At 43.0% G+C, this 16844-nt stretch overlaps 1 protein-coding gene and 1 long non-coding RNA gene across 2 annotated transcripts in view; one reads left to right on the top strand and one right to left on the bottom strand.

Moving 5' to 3' along the window:
- Positions 1-11903, bottom strand: part of LOC139041113 (uncharacterized) — a 33774-nt gene extending 21871 nt beyond the window's left edge. The window contains exons 1-2 of the long non-coding RNA XR_011495718.1: positions 11598-11903; positions 10907-11048 (exon numbers count right to left, since the gene is read on the bottom strand). This is a non-coding gene — a long non-coding RNA (uncharacterized lncRNA). The remainder of the gene's footprint in view (positions 1-10906; positions 11049-11597) is intronic.
- The window catches only part of MAML2 (mastermind like transcriptional coactivator 2), a 331653-nt gene continuing 316092 nt past the window's right edge, over positions 1284-16844 (top strand). The window contains exon 1 of the mRNA XM_014835356.3: positions 1284-3113. Coding sequence (XP_014690842.2) covers positions 2601-3113 — 513 coding nt within the window. The 5' untranslated portion in view covers positions 1284-2600. The remainder of the gene's footprint in view (positions 3114-16844) is intronic.

Below are 16844 nucleotides of genomic sequence, written 5' to 3' on the forward strand. Positions count from 1 at the left end.
GTATTTTTGCCATTCTCCGCATGAGTGGTAAGGAACTTAGCCTTGGAAGGGACCGATAGAAGTATGTTCCAATGAAAAGTAAAAAAATTATAGTCTGAGTGTACTTATCCCCAATTCCCAACTAACATTCCAGGATTTGTGTAAATAAAACGGACTAAAGTAAGCCAACCTATGGAGAACTAAATTGTAAATAAATCTAGTCTTAAAATGTTTGCCTTGATTTTGCCTATTCCTTTCTAGCCACAGCTCAGTTTGAAGCTGGACTATGTTACTGAGATGCCAGAGTTGGTTTAAATTACTGAATTTAATTGCTCGAGACCTCAAATCCAAATGACTTCCATGTTAGGACACACAGAATATTCACAGTCCTGACTACCCCAATCTGTGCTCACCTTATTCTATTCTCTGTAATTGGTAAAGACAAGCAGAGTCTACCATACAATTTGATATCTTAGAGATAGGAATCTGAAAATGAGGGGACAACAGTCTGTGTAACAGATCTATTTGGTTTGTGATATTAAACTTCTTGAAACTCAACTGCTACATATTGATTTTCTTCATTAGATGTGTAAACCAGATAGCTATGGAGACTTCAGATCTTGCATTTGGTTTGTCATAGGCAATCTAGTATTTTCAAAGAAAACCTTTTTTTTTCCAGAACTGGTATTGGTAATATCATAGTCGTAAAATATTTTATTTATTCCTACTGATTGGTTTGTGATCACCCAGATTGACTTACCCAGAAACACACAAAACAGGTGGGTGAGACAGGCACCCTCTGCCCTTTCGGAGCTAACAATGTGATTTCCTCTCCTCTCTACCCCGCCCGCAACACCCACATTCTCGGATGTCTTCCTTATACTGATGAACATTTCCTCGGTGCTCACCCAGCTCTTGCTAGGGTGCTCAGTGGTGTCATCAACAACATATTGAAAAATGAAAATGATATCCTCAGAGGGGTGTAATGTAGGTCTGAAAGGGAAAATACATTCCCTGGCCGGGAATTTCTTAAACATTTAGGGCTGGTGAAGTAGTTGTGTAGAGGTTGGGGAATTTCCCCAGCCTTCCCCTCTTGGCCAAGTCTGAGGCTGAGCTAAGTGAGCGCTGTTGAGACGCGCGGGCTTTGGGATTTACCTCTTGGCCACTGGGAGGCCCTCTGCGTTCCCCTTTCCCCGGTGCCTGGCTGCAGTTACTCACTCGTGCAGTGGCACCAGCCTTCCACCAGGGAGCCTCGGATAAGCTCTCCCGCCCGCCCCCTCCGCCCCCCCCTTCCACCCCCATCTGCAGCTTGCTGGCTCTCTTTCTCCCTCTCTGTCTCACTCTCTCTCTTTCTCTCCCTCTCCTATCGGAGCACAATGAAAGCCTGTGTATCGCCGTGACTCCGGGCAGTGGAGCCAGTGTCAGCAAAGCGGCTAACAACAGACGGAAAAGAGAAAGGAAAATACAAGCTACTTTTTTTTCCATCTATAAAGCGGAGCAATACAAGAGATAGAACCACATTGCTTATTGCGAGTCCAGACCCTCAGATCCACTGGCCGGGGATGGAATGTACAAAAGTGGACAGAAAAGTGGCTGGACATGACTCGGTGCAATTTGCTGGAAGTTTGTAAGTTTGACCATCGTTTGTAAATTACTCTCGGAAGAGTTTCTCTCTCTTGATACTGTATTAGAATAGAGCCGGGGGTGAGGAATAGAAACGTAAGCGGGAAAGAAAAAAATGTGTTGAAGGATCTCTCTCAGTGGCTAGCGACTTCAGACTGCTTTCATTTAAGGCTGGGAAACCTTAGAGGGAATGAGGATTTTACCGGTGATTGGATTAGCTAAAGAAAAAAGCATGGTCCAAAAGTCGAGTTACTGACATTGTTAACAGTTGAAAAGCTGTCTCCCTCTTTTGGGAGAAGACAACATCCTACAGTACCCCACAGAGGAGAAAACACCGGAGCAAAGGGAAAGGGAGGACAAATTCAAAGCCAAAAGACAGTCTCTCTTGATTTTTGTACGTTTTGAACATTGACTTCAAAACCTTCTGAAACAGCACTTTTTTTTTTAAACCTGAGGAAAAGTAAAGGCTGCGGGTTACACAGACGGTGGTAGAAATGTGTTTCTCTGCAGAAACATCCCCATAAAGAATTTTCCGAAACAACTAGATGAGGGGGAGTCCAGCTCTCTATTAATACCTCTCTCGATTCCCTTTGCTGTCGGTTTCTGTCTCTGGCTTGACAATCCCTGAATTCTTGCTCTAACCCCCAGATCGTGTGTTTACAAAGTACCTAGTGGTTCTTGTCAGCTTGGTGGGGGAACAAAACCCACCAACTCTATCCAACTTCTCCAGAGCTGTCAAATGCAATTAGAGTAAGTTGATCAGGGTTTGTTTCCAACTTATCCTCTGTGATTGGTTTCTATTCTTTCTCCTCACCCTCTTTTTACTAACTCCCCTCCCCCACACCTTCTCCACTGCTCCCCCCAACCTCTGAAGACCTCTATTCATGTGGCCCTGAACACTGAGCTCACATTGTCAAAAGCAGATTTGCCTGCCATAGCTAGCAGTAGCCTCTTTCCACCTCACCATCCCAGAGGCGGCAATCATTGTATCCAGAAAGATGGGGGACACAGCGCCCCCACAGGCCCCCGCAGGAGGGCTAGGGGGGGCCCCTGGGGCGGGGCTCCTTGGAGGGGGCTCAGTCACCCCGAGAGTGCACAGTGCTATCGTGGAGCGCCTCCGGGCTCGGATCGCCGTCTGCCGCCAGCACCACCTGAGCTGTGAAGGACGCTATGAGCGTGGTAGGGCTGAAAGCTCAGATCGGGAAAGAGAGAGCACCTTGCAGCTCCTGAGCCTTGTGCAGCACGGCCAGGGGGCAAGGAAGGCTGGCAAACACACCAAGGCCACTGCCACTGCTGCCAACACTACAGCCCCTCCACCGCCCCCTGCTGCCCCTCCTACGTCCTCCCAAGCAGCAGCAACAGCAGCCCCTCCGCCCCCACCAGACTATCACCATCACCACCAGCAGCACCTGCTGAGCAGTAGCAATAACGGTGGCGGTGGTGGGATCGACGGAGAGCAGCAGCCACCACCTTCAACCCCAGGGGACCAGAGGAACTCAGCCCTGATTGCGGTAAGGCACCTGGTTTTCTCATGATTCTGGCTGTGGCCGTGTGGCCTTTTGTGAGGGTGGAGCTTGCCTTGGCCTGATGTTGAGTGGAGAACAGCGAAAAGGGCCAAGATGTCACTTGACTACCTAAAGGCCACTGAGTGTGCTGTTTGTGCAGTTTTATACTCTCATTCCTCAAGTTTTGCTGGTGCTCCTTCATGGGTTTTCCTCCACTTGTAGGGTATTCCTTAAGTGGTAAGAAGCCTAAGTTTTCCAGAGGTTCTCTGGGGTCCACAGCTTGTAGAAGAGGTGGCTACAAGTTGGCAAGATCTGAGCCACTGAGGAAAGCCCTATCTCAAGGATCCTTCTGCTTTTGCTAGCCAGCTCTGATTTGGCCCAACAAGCCATTTTCAGCCTCAAAGCATTTATCAGTCCAGCTGACCTTTATCAAAGCCTTTCCTTCTTGTCCCATTTCCCCATCCCCCATTGAAGGGACTCCTTCTCCTTGGGTTAAGGGAGCATAAATGGTGCTCTCTAACATGGAACAAGTTCCCTGAGTGTAAAACAAAATTTGGGGAAATATCCCAAAGACTAGTGAGGGAGTATTTTTAAGAGGCCTCCTCCCTGATTTTCTACAGACTCCCTTGCTCCCTTCTCCCATCCAGCTTCTTTTCATAGGCATTACAATCAACTCGTGCCAACTTACAGCATTCATTAAAGTGGGCAGGCACAACTGGGCTATTTACACACAATCATCCTAGGAAGTCCCTTGTCTTCAGCCACTCCTGGTGACGGGACATCAAACTTGAAAGTTCTGATTAAGTTTCTGGCTGGAAGTTCTTCCTCAGAGGCGCAGACACACCCCATCCCAGAGGGAGTATCCCTTGAATCATTGGTTCTTGGTGCCAGTCCTGGTCAGGTGACTGCCTGCCCTGTGCTGGCTTCCCCCAAAGCTGCTGAGCCAATGGGCTCTTGTGGAAGGTGGAGCTCTGCCCCACAGTGCTGCAGTCCTGCAAGCTTCCTCCATTTCTGTGTTCTGTGGGGCTCCTGAAGTCCTGTATCCACTCACAGCACAACTCCAGTTTGCCCAAGCCGGCCTTAATGAATGCCATGGAAAAGGGAAAAAAAGAAATGGCCGTGCAAGCCCAAAAGTAGTCAAAAAGTCCAAAGGAGAGGAGGGCACTGCGTCACACTCCTCCAAAGGAACTTGAGAAGGAGCTCTAGGGAGAGGATGTGCTCCAGACAGGCCCATAGGATGCTTCTTTGTGACTCGCCCTTATCCCTGGCCTGGGTCTGTGGTAATGAAGTTTCCAGAAACCCTGGGGCTAGGATGGTGGTCCTCTCCCCCACTGCACACACATTTTGCTTGGAATGGCCAGAGCTGCAACTTCCTGGCGCCAACTCCAAATGAAAAATAACTGCTAGCAGTTAAAATGCCCAGTGTTTGCTGTTTTATCCTTGAATACAATTAGCCCGTGGAGGTATATGAGAGCTTCAAGGCCTAATTTCCTTTCCCTACCACCTGCTCTATCCTGTCTCCCTGGAATTCCCTGGGAGAGCCATGGGGGTTTCTTTTGTGAAAGAGAGATGCTGAGGTGAAGGAGGTGGGTAAAGAACCCCTCAAATGGAGAGAAGAATGAGGTTTGTATGTATGTGTGTATCACTGGCATCTTTAGCCAAAAGTATCTAAATGCCTGATTGTCCCCAGTAAATTTATAATCTGTCTGCAAGTCTCGCAATAATACGACTTTGTGTGCTTCGCAGTCTCCTGGTAAGTGTTTCTGGGGATGATACAGGGACCGAGGCGCTCAGCCCTTCACAGTGGGGGAGACTCGTCTCTGGCCTGCATGCCAAGGCTGGATGTGGCCTTCACATCCCAGCCTCTGCAAGGAAGGTGGCGGGTCTGCTTATGGCCTTGTTCTTTTGGTTTTTGCTTTTCTCCAACTTGGAAGTAAGATGAGGCGGCCTCTTTTTCGAGGGGGTTTTGGGATGCAAAATGAAACCAACTTCACTGGTTACTGTAACTTTACGATACCATATCCATGCTGGGAGGAAGTGAGAGAGCAGCGTCTGGCCTTCTCCCGACTGAGGGCTCACTGCTGCAGAAGCCGAAGCTGGCTGCTCTACCACTCCTGTGCTAAGAGGGAATCTCTTCTCTCTCCTAACCACCAACCATCTCCTAAAACTTTCCCTTAGAGGAGCTCCCTCTCTGAGCGCGGTGATGACGAGAGGTGCAGTGTGAGTTAGGAGTAAAAGGAACATTCCGTTCATTTCCAATGGTTGCTTTTTCATTGCAAATGTGTGGCATTGCAAGGGATGATGCACCACCACCCCCCCCCTTTTGGTTATTGGAAATTCCCTTCTCCATTTTAGCTTCTAAATTTGGTGTTTTGTTACTCAGCATGGTACTCACAGATGGTGATGCCAGTTCTGTATTAGCTTGATAACACTGTGTCTGAAGGGAGGCCTGGGCATTTGGGAGTGATTCACCAAGCCCATTAGATCTGCAGGGCTCACTTCACTCGGGCTGCACTTATTTTCAGAAACGCTATTAATTTACAGGGCCCTTTGCAAAGTATGAGTGTCAGAATTCTTTCTTAATTTTATTGCTACTGTGTCTATAAGCAGATTTATTTCTGTCTGGGTGTTTGAATGTATCACTTTAATTGTTAATGCATGTTCCATATGTGGCCATAAACGTCCTTTGGAGAAAGGGAGAGAATATTGATCATCTAAAATCAAATATGCGCCGTGTCCTCAGATGAAAGCTCTGTATCCAGTGTACCTGCTAGTACAATGCCTTGTATATAGTCGGTAATATTTGCTGAATGAGGGTGAAAAGAGAACTTCTGTTCTGTGGGATAGTGTTGACTTGGAGGGGTGTTGTACTGCGAGAAATATATAATGTCTGAGTTTTTTCAATAGCCTGAGTTTCAAGAACAATACCAGAATAACCTCCAAGCCAGTTCTAATTCTGTCCACATTGAGAGCCTAATTCTGCAGCCCTTATTCAGCCGGTTTCTTCATTTAACTCAAGTGTAAGTTCAGGGGAAGCCCCGTTGCTGCAGAGACTGCAGGAACAGGGCCTTTCGGAGGCCTGGATTGTAGGGCTTTGAGTGGATCTGCATTTCTAACCACTTGGAGCAGGCTTTAGGCACTAAATCATTTTCTGGTGAAGTATGTTTGAATCTTTGAATGAACTGTGAAACTGAATAATTGCTGGTCCGTGGAACAGCAAGGTTTCTAGCTTCTGTGGTGTGTTATTAATCTTTCCCTTTTGCCTGAGACAAACTCTTTTTCTGTTGCATAGACTGTGTTGCTAGGATGGGTAGATAAGTGGTTCTAAGTCATCTTTGGCTTTAGAGATTATCTTTCACTAATGTAGCGTGGAGGAAAGAAAGCAGATCAGACAAGGAGTCTGCATCCTCGGTTCTGTGCCTGCTTGATCACCAACCAGCTAGGCGACCTAGGACAGATTACTTAGCAGTCATCTGTAAAACAGAGAGAACAATAATGCTGCCCTAGCTTGTTGAGAGAAGCAAATAAATGCGTGTTTCTGAACAGGCTTTGGAAGAAGTCAAGCACTGCAGAAAGGCGAGGCATTATTGCTAGTATTACGAATAATAAATTACTAAAGAACAAATCATAACGCCAGTTTTTCCAAGGATTAAATGTATACTTAAGCTTTCAGTTGTCTGTTTTAAATAGTGAAATAGCTCTTATTGTAAATAGAGGGATTGGTATTTCAAATTTCGTGCTGTCAAGATAAGACTGAGATATCAGTGTATTTAAGTGTTCCCAAAGGTCCCAGGAAATCCTAGTTAAAATGTGCAATGCTGTGAAAGTGTTTAGGGTCTTTGAATGCACGTTCTTTACAGGCCCCTACATGGACCTGAGCAGCTTTAGAAAGGTGTGTCCACCAGAGCATCTAAGGAAATTAGAAAAGTCGTTTGCACAAATGGCATGGGAAAGTTAAATATTTTGTCAACAATAGTCTAAAATGTTAATTGTTAGCTTAAGAAAGTCAAACAAGTTAAATCATTGCCAGAGTTCCCTGGTTGTTTTTAACTGATACTAATCAAGTTTCCAATTGACAATTCAAAATTTGAGAGCTTTAAGTGCAGGGCTGAGAACAGAAACAAGTCATCAGCCAGATCCGGGTGTCTGTAGATGTCTACGTGATAAATGTCCTCCCCAGGACAGCAATAGGAGTATTTACATTATTTATATATGCAGCCATCGTTTCCTTAAGAACTGACCTATTTTTGTTCTGTTTTCCAGAACAAAGTAATAAAGGGAGAGTTCTTATCTATCCAGGACCTTCCTACAACTTCTTTCCAGTAAATATAATTATAAGATCTCACAAAGATAAAACAGTTCAAGTGGACAGGGAAGTTGGTATAACCCTTTCTCAAAAATTGACAGAAAGCTTGCTTTGACAACAAGGTGATATTATGTCAACCAAGTTATGTTGCGTGTTTAGGTCAATGTTTGTTTATAGAAGGCATCTGCTTTCTTTGAAATAATGTTATTGCTAAATCATGTTCATCAAATTTTCTGAACCTTAAAGTTTAATACTGTAGGACTTCCTTATGACTGTAAACCTTTTGTAAGTACCAAGACAAACATGGGTTTTCTCATGTTCCTAGACATAGCAATTAAATATGACTAAAAGAGTGGCCATGACTAGCTGTCTTTGTTTTAACTATTGTTGTGTGTGTTTGTTTTTTGCACTGCTATTTAATCTCAAGATGCATAGAAGGAAATTTGGAAAACATCATCCGGTTCTGATATGCAGGGCACCTAAGTCCTTTGGAGCGGAATCTACTCCTTCCTTGTTCTGTAATCCAGGCCCTTATGTATGTTCATAGGCAGGATCATGTTTAATGAAAACAATTCTAAATTCTTTCTTCTGCATTTTCATGCTAATTTCCTTCACACTCTAACAGGCTCTGTGGGAAAATGGAGAGAAATAGAGCTAAAGACACAGTCCCTGCTTACTCACAGTCTGGTAGGCAAATCCAGACCACATTGGTAAAGTAACAGTGAAAGTACTAATTAGGTAGAATGGACCAAAACTGATATAGAAAATTGGAGGGAGAGAGGACTAAACATTTATTGAGCCCTAGAATGTACAAGACACTTTTATTATATATTTTATGTAATGGCTTAAAAAAAAAAAAACCGGGTAAGTACGCAACACTTGCCCTATTTTACAAGTGAGGAAACTGAGGCTTAGAGACATGGAAAATGGAAAAACTTAATACATTAATTTTATAGTTTGACCTATGTTTAGATCCCTACTTCACACCTACCAGCTGGATGAGCTTGGGGAAATAATTTTATTCTTTTCGCGCATCAGTATCTTCATCTGTAAAGTAAAGTTAGTATTCTTTAGCAAGACAATCAGCACAGTGCCTGACACATAGGAGGTGCTCAGAACATGAGTTCTGTTAGTGGTTGGTAGGAGAGAGAGTCAAACTCAGGCCAGGGAGAGCTTTATGGAGAAGGTTGGTCACTAGTAGGGCCTGGGAGGAGGGAGAGAAAGTGGAGTGGGGCAGCCAAGTGCAGAGGGGTGTGAACATTAGGTAATTGGGGACAGAGAGTGGAGCCTGACTGACGCCGGTTGGGTGTGAGTAGTGAGGGGGACAGGTGAGGTCGATCCACCCCCTGGAGGGTCTGGAGCTCTGGCAAGAGTTAAATCAGAAGCCCTGGAAAGTGGTAAAGCAAGGAAGGCTCAGAGGAGTCAGCATCTATGAAGCAATAATAATCCTTCATATACTCGAAGACAAGTATTACATTTCCCCTCCAGCAGCCCCTTCTCATAGCGCATTGCCTAAGTGTTCTGTATTACCTATCTTCAAGTCCCTTGAGCTGCTTAATGCCTTGCTATTTACACACTTCTCCCATTCACAGTGAGTTATATGCAGCATGACATGGCCTTTGGCATAGAAAGGAGATGGTTTTAAAAGCACACCAGCTAGACACAGAAGAGAAACTAAAAGAAGCAGAACCAACTACACCTCTCTTTTCAGGCTCACGAGGCCTTCCACGGCAAATAAGAATTGCCCTGTGCTAAAAGTGTATTCTCTTGATGTGTAAACTGATCTTCCCAACAAATGAATTTGCTAGTTTACTAACTTGGAACAGGTCTTTTCATTAAAAAAAAAATCGTGAGCAGAAATTTATGAGAAGCTACGATTCCAGGTGGTCTTTGAGAGTTACTTACTCTCTTGCTTGCTTTTTCATGCAGATGTGTTGTAGATCTTTTAGTTGCCCTAAGGTCAGTCAGATACCAGTTTTCCCTGTTTGGTCCATGTTCACAGGGCACAGGGAAGGTACCCTGTGGGATAGATGGCAGAGGAGAAAAGCTAACAACTCCTTCCCTCCCTGGTTCAAGGCATGATGCTGGGATGCTGACCATGGCTAGTGGGCTATCTCCCTATGGCTGCCAGCTTCAACCCTTTCCTACAGGTATCTAAGGGACAGATGTGAGAGAATAAAAGTTGTTCTATTGCCTTGTAGAGAGGAGGAAGGAAGAAGTTCACATATTCTCCGCAAGGCTTGAAGAAGGCTGGAGAGTTGGGCCCTGCCATAACCATTTGCTAAAGGAATAGCTATGAAAATGGACGAATAACCATATTTACTATGCACCACGCTTTCCATGGATCATAATGGTTTTAGCGAAGGTTTTAAAATTTCATATCAAGATTGTGGACCTGGGTGCTTTTTAAAGTTTGAGGAAATTATGCATTAACTCAATAAAGAATCATTGTGCATCGATTCTATGCCATGATACATTAATGAGCAATTCCATATAACCCTTTTCCTCTTAGAATTTTCAGTCTAAAAGAGGTGCAGCGAGGTTGGAAATAGAAGTGTTAAAGTTGGCTTGTTTAGGAGTCAAGGCAGCATAGCCAGAAAAAGCCTGGAGACAGGGAGGAGACTACCTGGTTTCAAATCGCAGCTCTACCACTTACTGTCTGTGTCTTCTTGGTTAAGTCAGACTCTCTTGCCTCAGTTTCTTCAGCTGTGAAATGTAATGATAACAATAGAACTAACTACTTAGGGTTGTTGATTAAACGAGGTGGTTGCCTGGAGCCTAGTGGAGGCTCAATAAAGTTGAGCCATTGCTGTTAATGTGAGATGTAATATACTTGAGTCAGATTCATGGTTTTTCCAGCCCAGGCTTCTATTTCCAGAAGCGCATCAGGGACACAGTTTGTGGAAGGGCATGGCTTTTCTCTTTAATATTTCCTTAAAATGCTTAGTGAAGGATTATCCAGTTTCCGTAAATGGTTTAATGTGGAGAGGTTATCTGCGATAGATTTACATTTTTCTGAAATGGGTTCAGAGTGTCCATTTGAGAACAGGATCAATTAATATCTCTTCCATTCCTAGGATTCTAGAACTCCTAATCTAGAACTTGACTAGGGTAAGTGTTTATTCGACTCCTGACTTCTTCTAGAATAGAGGCTGGGTTTCCATTCAGTGGCCCAGGGAATTTGGCTTGTGGGCTTTGTGAGTAAATGAGAAACTTAAACTGTCTGTTGAGAGTTTGGGATCGTTAAAACGGAATAATCCAAATTTACCAATTTAATTCAGACTCATGAATAATTCTGAAGTGAATCTGGTCACAGAGTCAGAAAGAGTTAGAAGTTGCCTGCTGTGGAGATTTAAATTTATGCTTTTGAAAGCCAGATCCCTGGCTCGAGTTGCTAAGGAATCCAGTTAACTAACTGCAACTGCAAATGAACAGACAACATGAATTCGCCCTCCTCCCAGCCCTGACCTGGAGCATGTTGAAAATTTCATACCTTGATGTGGTCCTTAGCTTGAAATCTCTTCTTTGCTCAGTACCTCCTCGTGTGACTTTCCATGAGAAACATGAGGAAAATGTTGCCGAGGCTTCAAAGCAAGTCTTCGTGATGATAATTCTTAATCAAAAGCACAATGTTTCTATAAAGAAGTGACAAGATTAGAATAAGAATACTTTTGTTGGGTGGACAACGTTTGGGCAAGGATGGATTTATGGGTCCTAACTCAGAGCAAAGAAGGGAGTCAAAATGTTTTTGTTTGTTTACTCCCCATCATTTAAACTTGCATCCCCTTCCTCCTCTTGAAGGATAATATTCTTAGGAAATGCAGAGTCAAACTCACGTCAGGTTTGGGTTTTTTTACATTTTTTTAAACAGGGTTCTTGCTTCCTGAGTCATTATGGCAGGTTCATATGTTAATATAGAGTCATTAACGTGGTCGTTTAAAAAAATTCTCTCTTATCAGAAATGTGGCCGAGTTATAGTTGTGGATCTTTCCCAGCACGCTAATAATTCTCACCCACATGAAACCCAACACCGTGAATTCCTCATTGTACAACAGAGTTCTTTTCAGGTAGTTCTGACGAATTTGAACAGAAAGTTAATTACATGTCTGGGTTTTTTATTCTTTGGGTTTTTTTCCAGAAAACTTACTTAAGGCAAAAGTTTGCTGCAATTGCTAATAACTTACCGGGAGTCTGTTGGATCCACAGTATAATCTCTTAGAGCCATGGTAACCAGAGTACAGAGAAGTGGCTTAATTGAATACAGTTTGTACTGTACTGTGTCTTTGGAATGACGATTGCCGTACTTAAGTGTACACTGCTCATTTCTGGAGGTCTCTGGAGTCTAAATTACGTAAAAATAAAAACATTCTCTGGCTAGGCAACTGAGAAACTTTAAGTTTTTTCTTGCTGTTGTTCACCTAAGTGGACTGATCCTTGCTAAACCGGCTAAGGCTTGCACGTCTGATTGCCACACTGCACCTTGTAATTTCAGACAGCAAAAAGTATGTGCTGGTGGTATGATCCCATTTGGTTGTTTCACAGAAGTGTTGAAAAAGTGCAAAGTACAGACATAAGAGTAAACAGGAAAGAGCAGCGGTGCTCCTGACAGAAACGACGGGCAGGGGCAATAGTTCACTAAAGTTTGCGCCCAAGTCCTGTAGCCACTGCACCAAAGAGAGCTTCCTTTTCTTGCTTAGATTCTTTGCCTGTGGATCTGTTTGCAGGCTCAGTCCCCCAGAGAGAGATTCTGAGCTGTCTTTGTGCTAAATTAAACATTAGTTTTCTCCTTGGGAACCTGATCTTCTATAAACTAGGCAACAATATCTTTTCTGAGAGAGCTCCCAGCTAAGTGTTTCCCTCAGGAAGAGACCAGCTCAAGAGCCTTTTCACTGCTACTGTCTGCTTTGCTGGTGTGAGTGTGTGTTGCATGGCAATTGTTTTGTCTAACCAGGTCTAGAATCCCTTAGAGCAAGGACTTGTACTCTAATCCTTGTTATAGTGCCGGAGGACCCATTCCAGCATAGCATGTACTAAATGGAAGTGGTCAGAGGAGCACCCAGATCATGGGAGATTTCAAGCACTCACGGGAAGCAGTTTCCTTTGCTTACTGCCTCTCAAATTCTGTACCCACAGCAATGAAAGGGAATATGTTGCAAAATAGAAATCATTTCATTTCTAGCCTTCTCTCATCTTCATCTTGCCCATCCCCCATGAGGGCTAGCTCATATTGATCTAAAATTAGGACACCATTCTATCAATTTGTAGAGTTTCGTGAGCCCTTAGAAAGAAGACAGACAAAACCCTTTTCTCATGGATGAAAAAAATTGAAGTCCATTCAAAAGAAAATACTCCAAGATCCCGTAGCAGTAGAGGTAAGACTAGAACCCAAGTTTTCTGACATCTATTGCAGGTTATAAAAAGTAGTCTTTTTATTAAGGATTTTTAATAAACCTATAAAAAGAACAATTAGGAACAATTTGGGGTTTTTATTAAAGTTTTGGTACTGGAAGGAGCATGGACTTTAGAGCCTATGGTAGATTGTTTTTTAAATGATCACAGTGATTCCTTCCATCCCACCTGCCCCTTTATAATGTGACTTTACCACTCCTCCCATCAAAAAGTGGATGCTATTTCCCCTCTTGAATCTCGAATGTCTTTGTGACTTGTTTTAACCAAGAGTATGTGACAGAAATGACATTGTGCTACTTCAGAGAATGGGCTTTAAGAAGCCCTCTTAAAATTTGTTAAGAAGGTAAATCTTATGTTTAGTGTTCTTGCCACACAAAAAAATGTAATAATAATAATAATAACAAAGGGAAGAGAAAATTTGGGGAAGCGATGGATATGTCTGTGGCCTTGATGGTGGTGTTGGTTTTATGGGTGTATATCTATCCCCAAACTCACAGAGTTGTATACATTAAATATGTACAGCTTTTTATGTGTCAATCATACCTCAATAAAGTGGTTAAAAGAAAAAAAAGAAGCCCTCTTGGAACACCGAGAGTGCCATATAAATAAGCTGGTCTAGCTAACTGGAGGATGAGTGTCCAGCTGCAGAGAACCAAGGTGCCCTTGCTTCTAAACAGCACCAACTGCCAACACAAGAGTGAGGCCATCTTGGGCCATCTAATCTTCTAGCTCAATGCAGCCACATGAGTGAGTAAGCAGAGGAACTGCCCAGCCAACCTAGAGAATCATGGGAAATATTACATCATTGTTTTAAGCCACTAAGTTTTTGGAGTGGTTTGTAACTTAGCAAAGGTTTGCTAAATTAGAGCCGGAAAACCTTAGCCTGGAAGATGGTTTCACCTCTTTAGGTGTGTTACCCCAGGACTGGTTACTTAACATCTTGAGACTCATTTTCTGCTTTTCATGATGATAAAGACTATCTCAAAAGGTTGTGAGGATTAAATAAGATAATACATGAACCAACCTAGCACGTTGTCTAGCACATGGTAGAGCTTAACAAACATTAGCTTCCTTGCTTCTTTCTTTGTCTCTTCTCACTTGTTATAATTCGAGCCCCCCTTCCTTTGTCATCTCACTTTCACTTCATGCACATCAGCATTCTCATAGGCTTCCACAGCTCACTGTTTCTCTGAACAACAATTTATTTTTCCCCCCCAATGATGGCCTGGTGCTGTCATTCCTCCTAACTACCAAATTTCCAGCATTCTTGTTACGCTCCAGGGAACACATCTGCCTTTAGTAGTCTACCCTTAAAATAGAAAAGGGTTAACCTCATAAAGATGTCACTCCCCTTCTACTGTTATGCTGCCCTTGGGAGAGTCAAACAGCATAGCAAATATATATGGGCAATGTAATTGCATTCGATCTTCTAGGTCATAGAAGACTTTGCTAGCTAGTACAGCATGCAGGGGAAAGAGTAAGCATATTCTGTCTTGAAGAGCAGTGTTTCTAAACTCTATCACCTTTCATTGGTAGCAAATAATGCTAAGTGCCTCATTTCTTTCATCTTACACTTCACAATAAGTGAATAAACAGAGGGAGCAATGCGGTGATACTATATTATACTTAGTATACTTATTAGTGATATAATAAGAGAGTCCTGGCCTGGGAACTGGGTGTTGAGGGTCCTGGTGCTCCCACTGATACTAACTAGTACTGCAGTTTAGTTAAGTCTTTTTACCTTTATTTAGTTTGCTTCTTGGAAAAACAATGAGAGGCACTTGGTGAGTGGCTTGGATCACCTCTGGGGCCCTTTTTGGGTTGATTTATTTGGAATAAGTTCCCTGATAATTTTGCTTTTGTTTCTCAAACTTCATTCTCTCCATAAATATATCTGGCAGAATCAAAAGAAAGAGAGGTGACAAGGGTGGGAATGTTTTGTTTTGTTTTTTATAGAAAGTACTAGTGAGGAGGGTCTGAAGGAATCTGGAGAACGAGGTCCGGCTGTGGTGAAGAGAAAACGCACAGGCTTATTAATTGCTTAACACCTTTCTTGGAAGGAATGAACAAATCGCTCCATATCTGACGCTGTTTGTTGGAGTTTAGGGTTCCAGAATGAGAAACGCAGTTGTAGGACTGGAGTTTGATTCATTAAATTTATTTTTAGAGGGATCCTCTCAACCGCACTTACAACATTTCTGTGGGCAAAGATTCCCAGTTGAGTGCCCCTGTGAAAGAACTGCAGGCAATATAAAATATAAAATATAAAATGAAAAGGGAGATATTCTTGTAGACCCTTCGTTCCTCCGGAATTGACTAGCATTTTAGCTGTATACATGGGTCTCTCCATCTGCTTTTCTCTCTGTCTCTCTGTTTCGTATACATATAACAATTGAAATGTGGAAATTAATGGATGGAATTTTATATGTGTCACCACTTCATTTTTTAAATATGTTTCTACTTTAAAGGGGGAACTACAAAAGAGAATCACTAAGAAATTGGCCTGGGGGAGGGGAATTCAATCCACTGCCTTTTTTTTTTTTTTCTTATCACTAAAACCCTAAGCAGAGAGTGTAATCACCTATTTCCCAAGGGTAGCCCTAAGCCCTTAAAACTCAGATCTGTTTAGGGATTTAGTAGAACTGGAAAAAAGAAGTGCACAGGATCTGCTCCCCACAAACCAACAAAGGAAAATTTGCCCAACCAAATATTAAATCTAGAGAATTTCTTTGATAGGACAGTCCCTTCCCTCCCTATCTCTTGATTTAGTTAGAGCACAGCTCTTCAAATTGCATTTTTACGACTCCTAGAATCTTTGGGGTCTGTGGATCACATCTTAGGCTCCAGGCCAGCACTGTACGTTTTCTTTCACAAAGCAAGATGTAACTAGCAGGAAGCCAAAAGGGTCATTTGGTCGTGTTTGTCACTTTATTTTGTTTCAAAGGGTAGACACACTCAGCTTCATTGTCTGTTAGACTAGAGCCATAGGGATGGTGACATTTTTTCTGGTAACTTCTAAGCTCCTTAGCTTTTCTTCTGTTAAGGGTTTTTGGATTTTTAGATGAAAATGTGTTAGTATTATGCTATGCAACATGGCTTTTCTTTTTAAAAATACTAAGATAAAGGAAAACAAGTTGCCTTTCTTTTCCAATAGATTAGGTCTTACTTTTGCTTAGAAAATGCCCCCCAGGGGCCAGCCTCTTGGCTGAGTGGTTAAGTTCACACACTCTGCTTCGATGGCCCAGGGTTTCACTGGTTCGGATCCTGGGCGCCAACAAAGCACTGCTCATCAGGCCATGCTGAGGCGGCATCCCACATGCCACAACTAGAAGGACCTGCAACTAGAATATACAACTATGTCCCGGGGGTGCTTTGGGAAGAAGAGGAAGAAAAAAAAGAAGATTGGCTACAGAAGTTAACTCAGGTGCCAATCTTAAAAAAAAAGAAAAATGCCCCCAAATCCCCATTACACAAATACACAAGCCTTTTGTTTACCATGGTTATTTTTAGTATATAAAGACACAAGTTGGTTACATGGGTGACTTTATAGAGAAAATAGAAATGAGGAAATGCATTAAAGAATATAAGAAAGAAGATCAGTTTTAAAGGAAATTGCTCAAGAAGACAAGAGTGTGCCAAACAGCAGAAACTTGAAAAGAGAACATTCTATCACAATGGTTAAGTGTGGAGTGACAGGAGACCTCCATTCTGGTCCAAGCTTTGCTAACTAGTAGGGTGACCTTGGGGCTAGTCACTCCTCCTTCTGAGTTTCCCCATCTGTAACCCAGAAGGGTTGGATTCCTCAGCACTTCGCTTGGCTGGATTATTCTTGTCATGCAGGATTCGGCTCAAATATCACCTCCTTGGTGAGACCTCCCTGGCTGCCCTAACTAATGTAGGCATACGTGATTGATCTCTCTTTCTCTTTCCTCTTTATCCCATTTCCTCACTTTATCCCATCACAGAGGTTTTGTTGTCTTCATAACTTTCATCACTGTCCGAATTTATCTTGACTCCTTGTT

Source organism: Equus asinus, chromosome 20 (genome assembly GCF_041296235.1).
Source record: "Equus asinus isolate D_3611 breed Donkey chromosome 20, EquAss-T2T_v2, whole genome shotgun sequence".
Classification (NCBI taxonomy): Eukaryota; Metazoa; Chordata; class Mammalia; order Perissodactyla; family Equidae; genus Equus; species Equus asinus.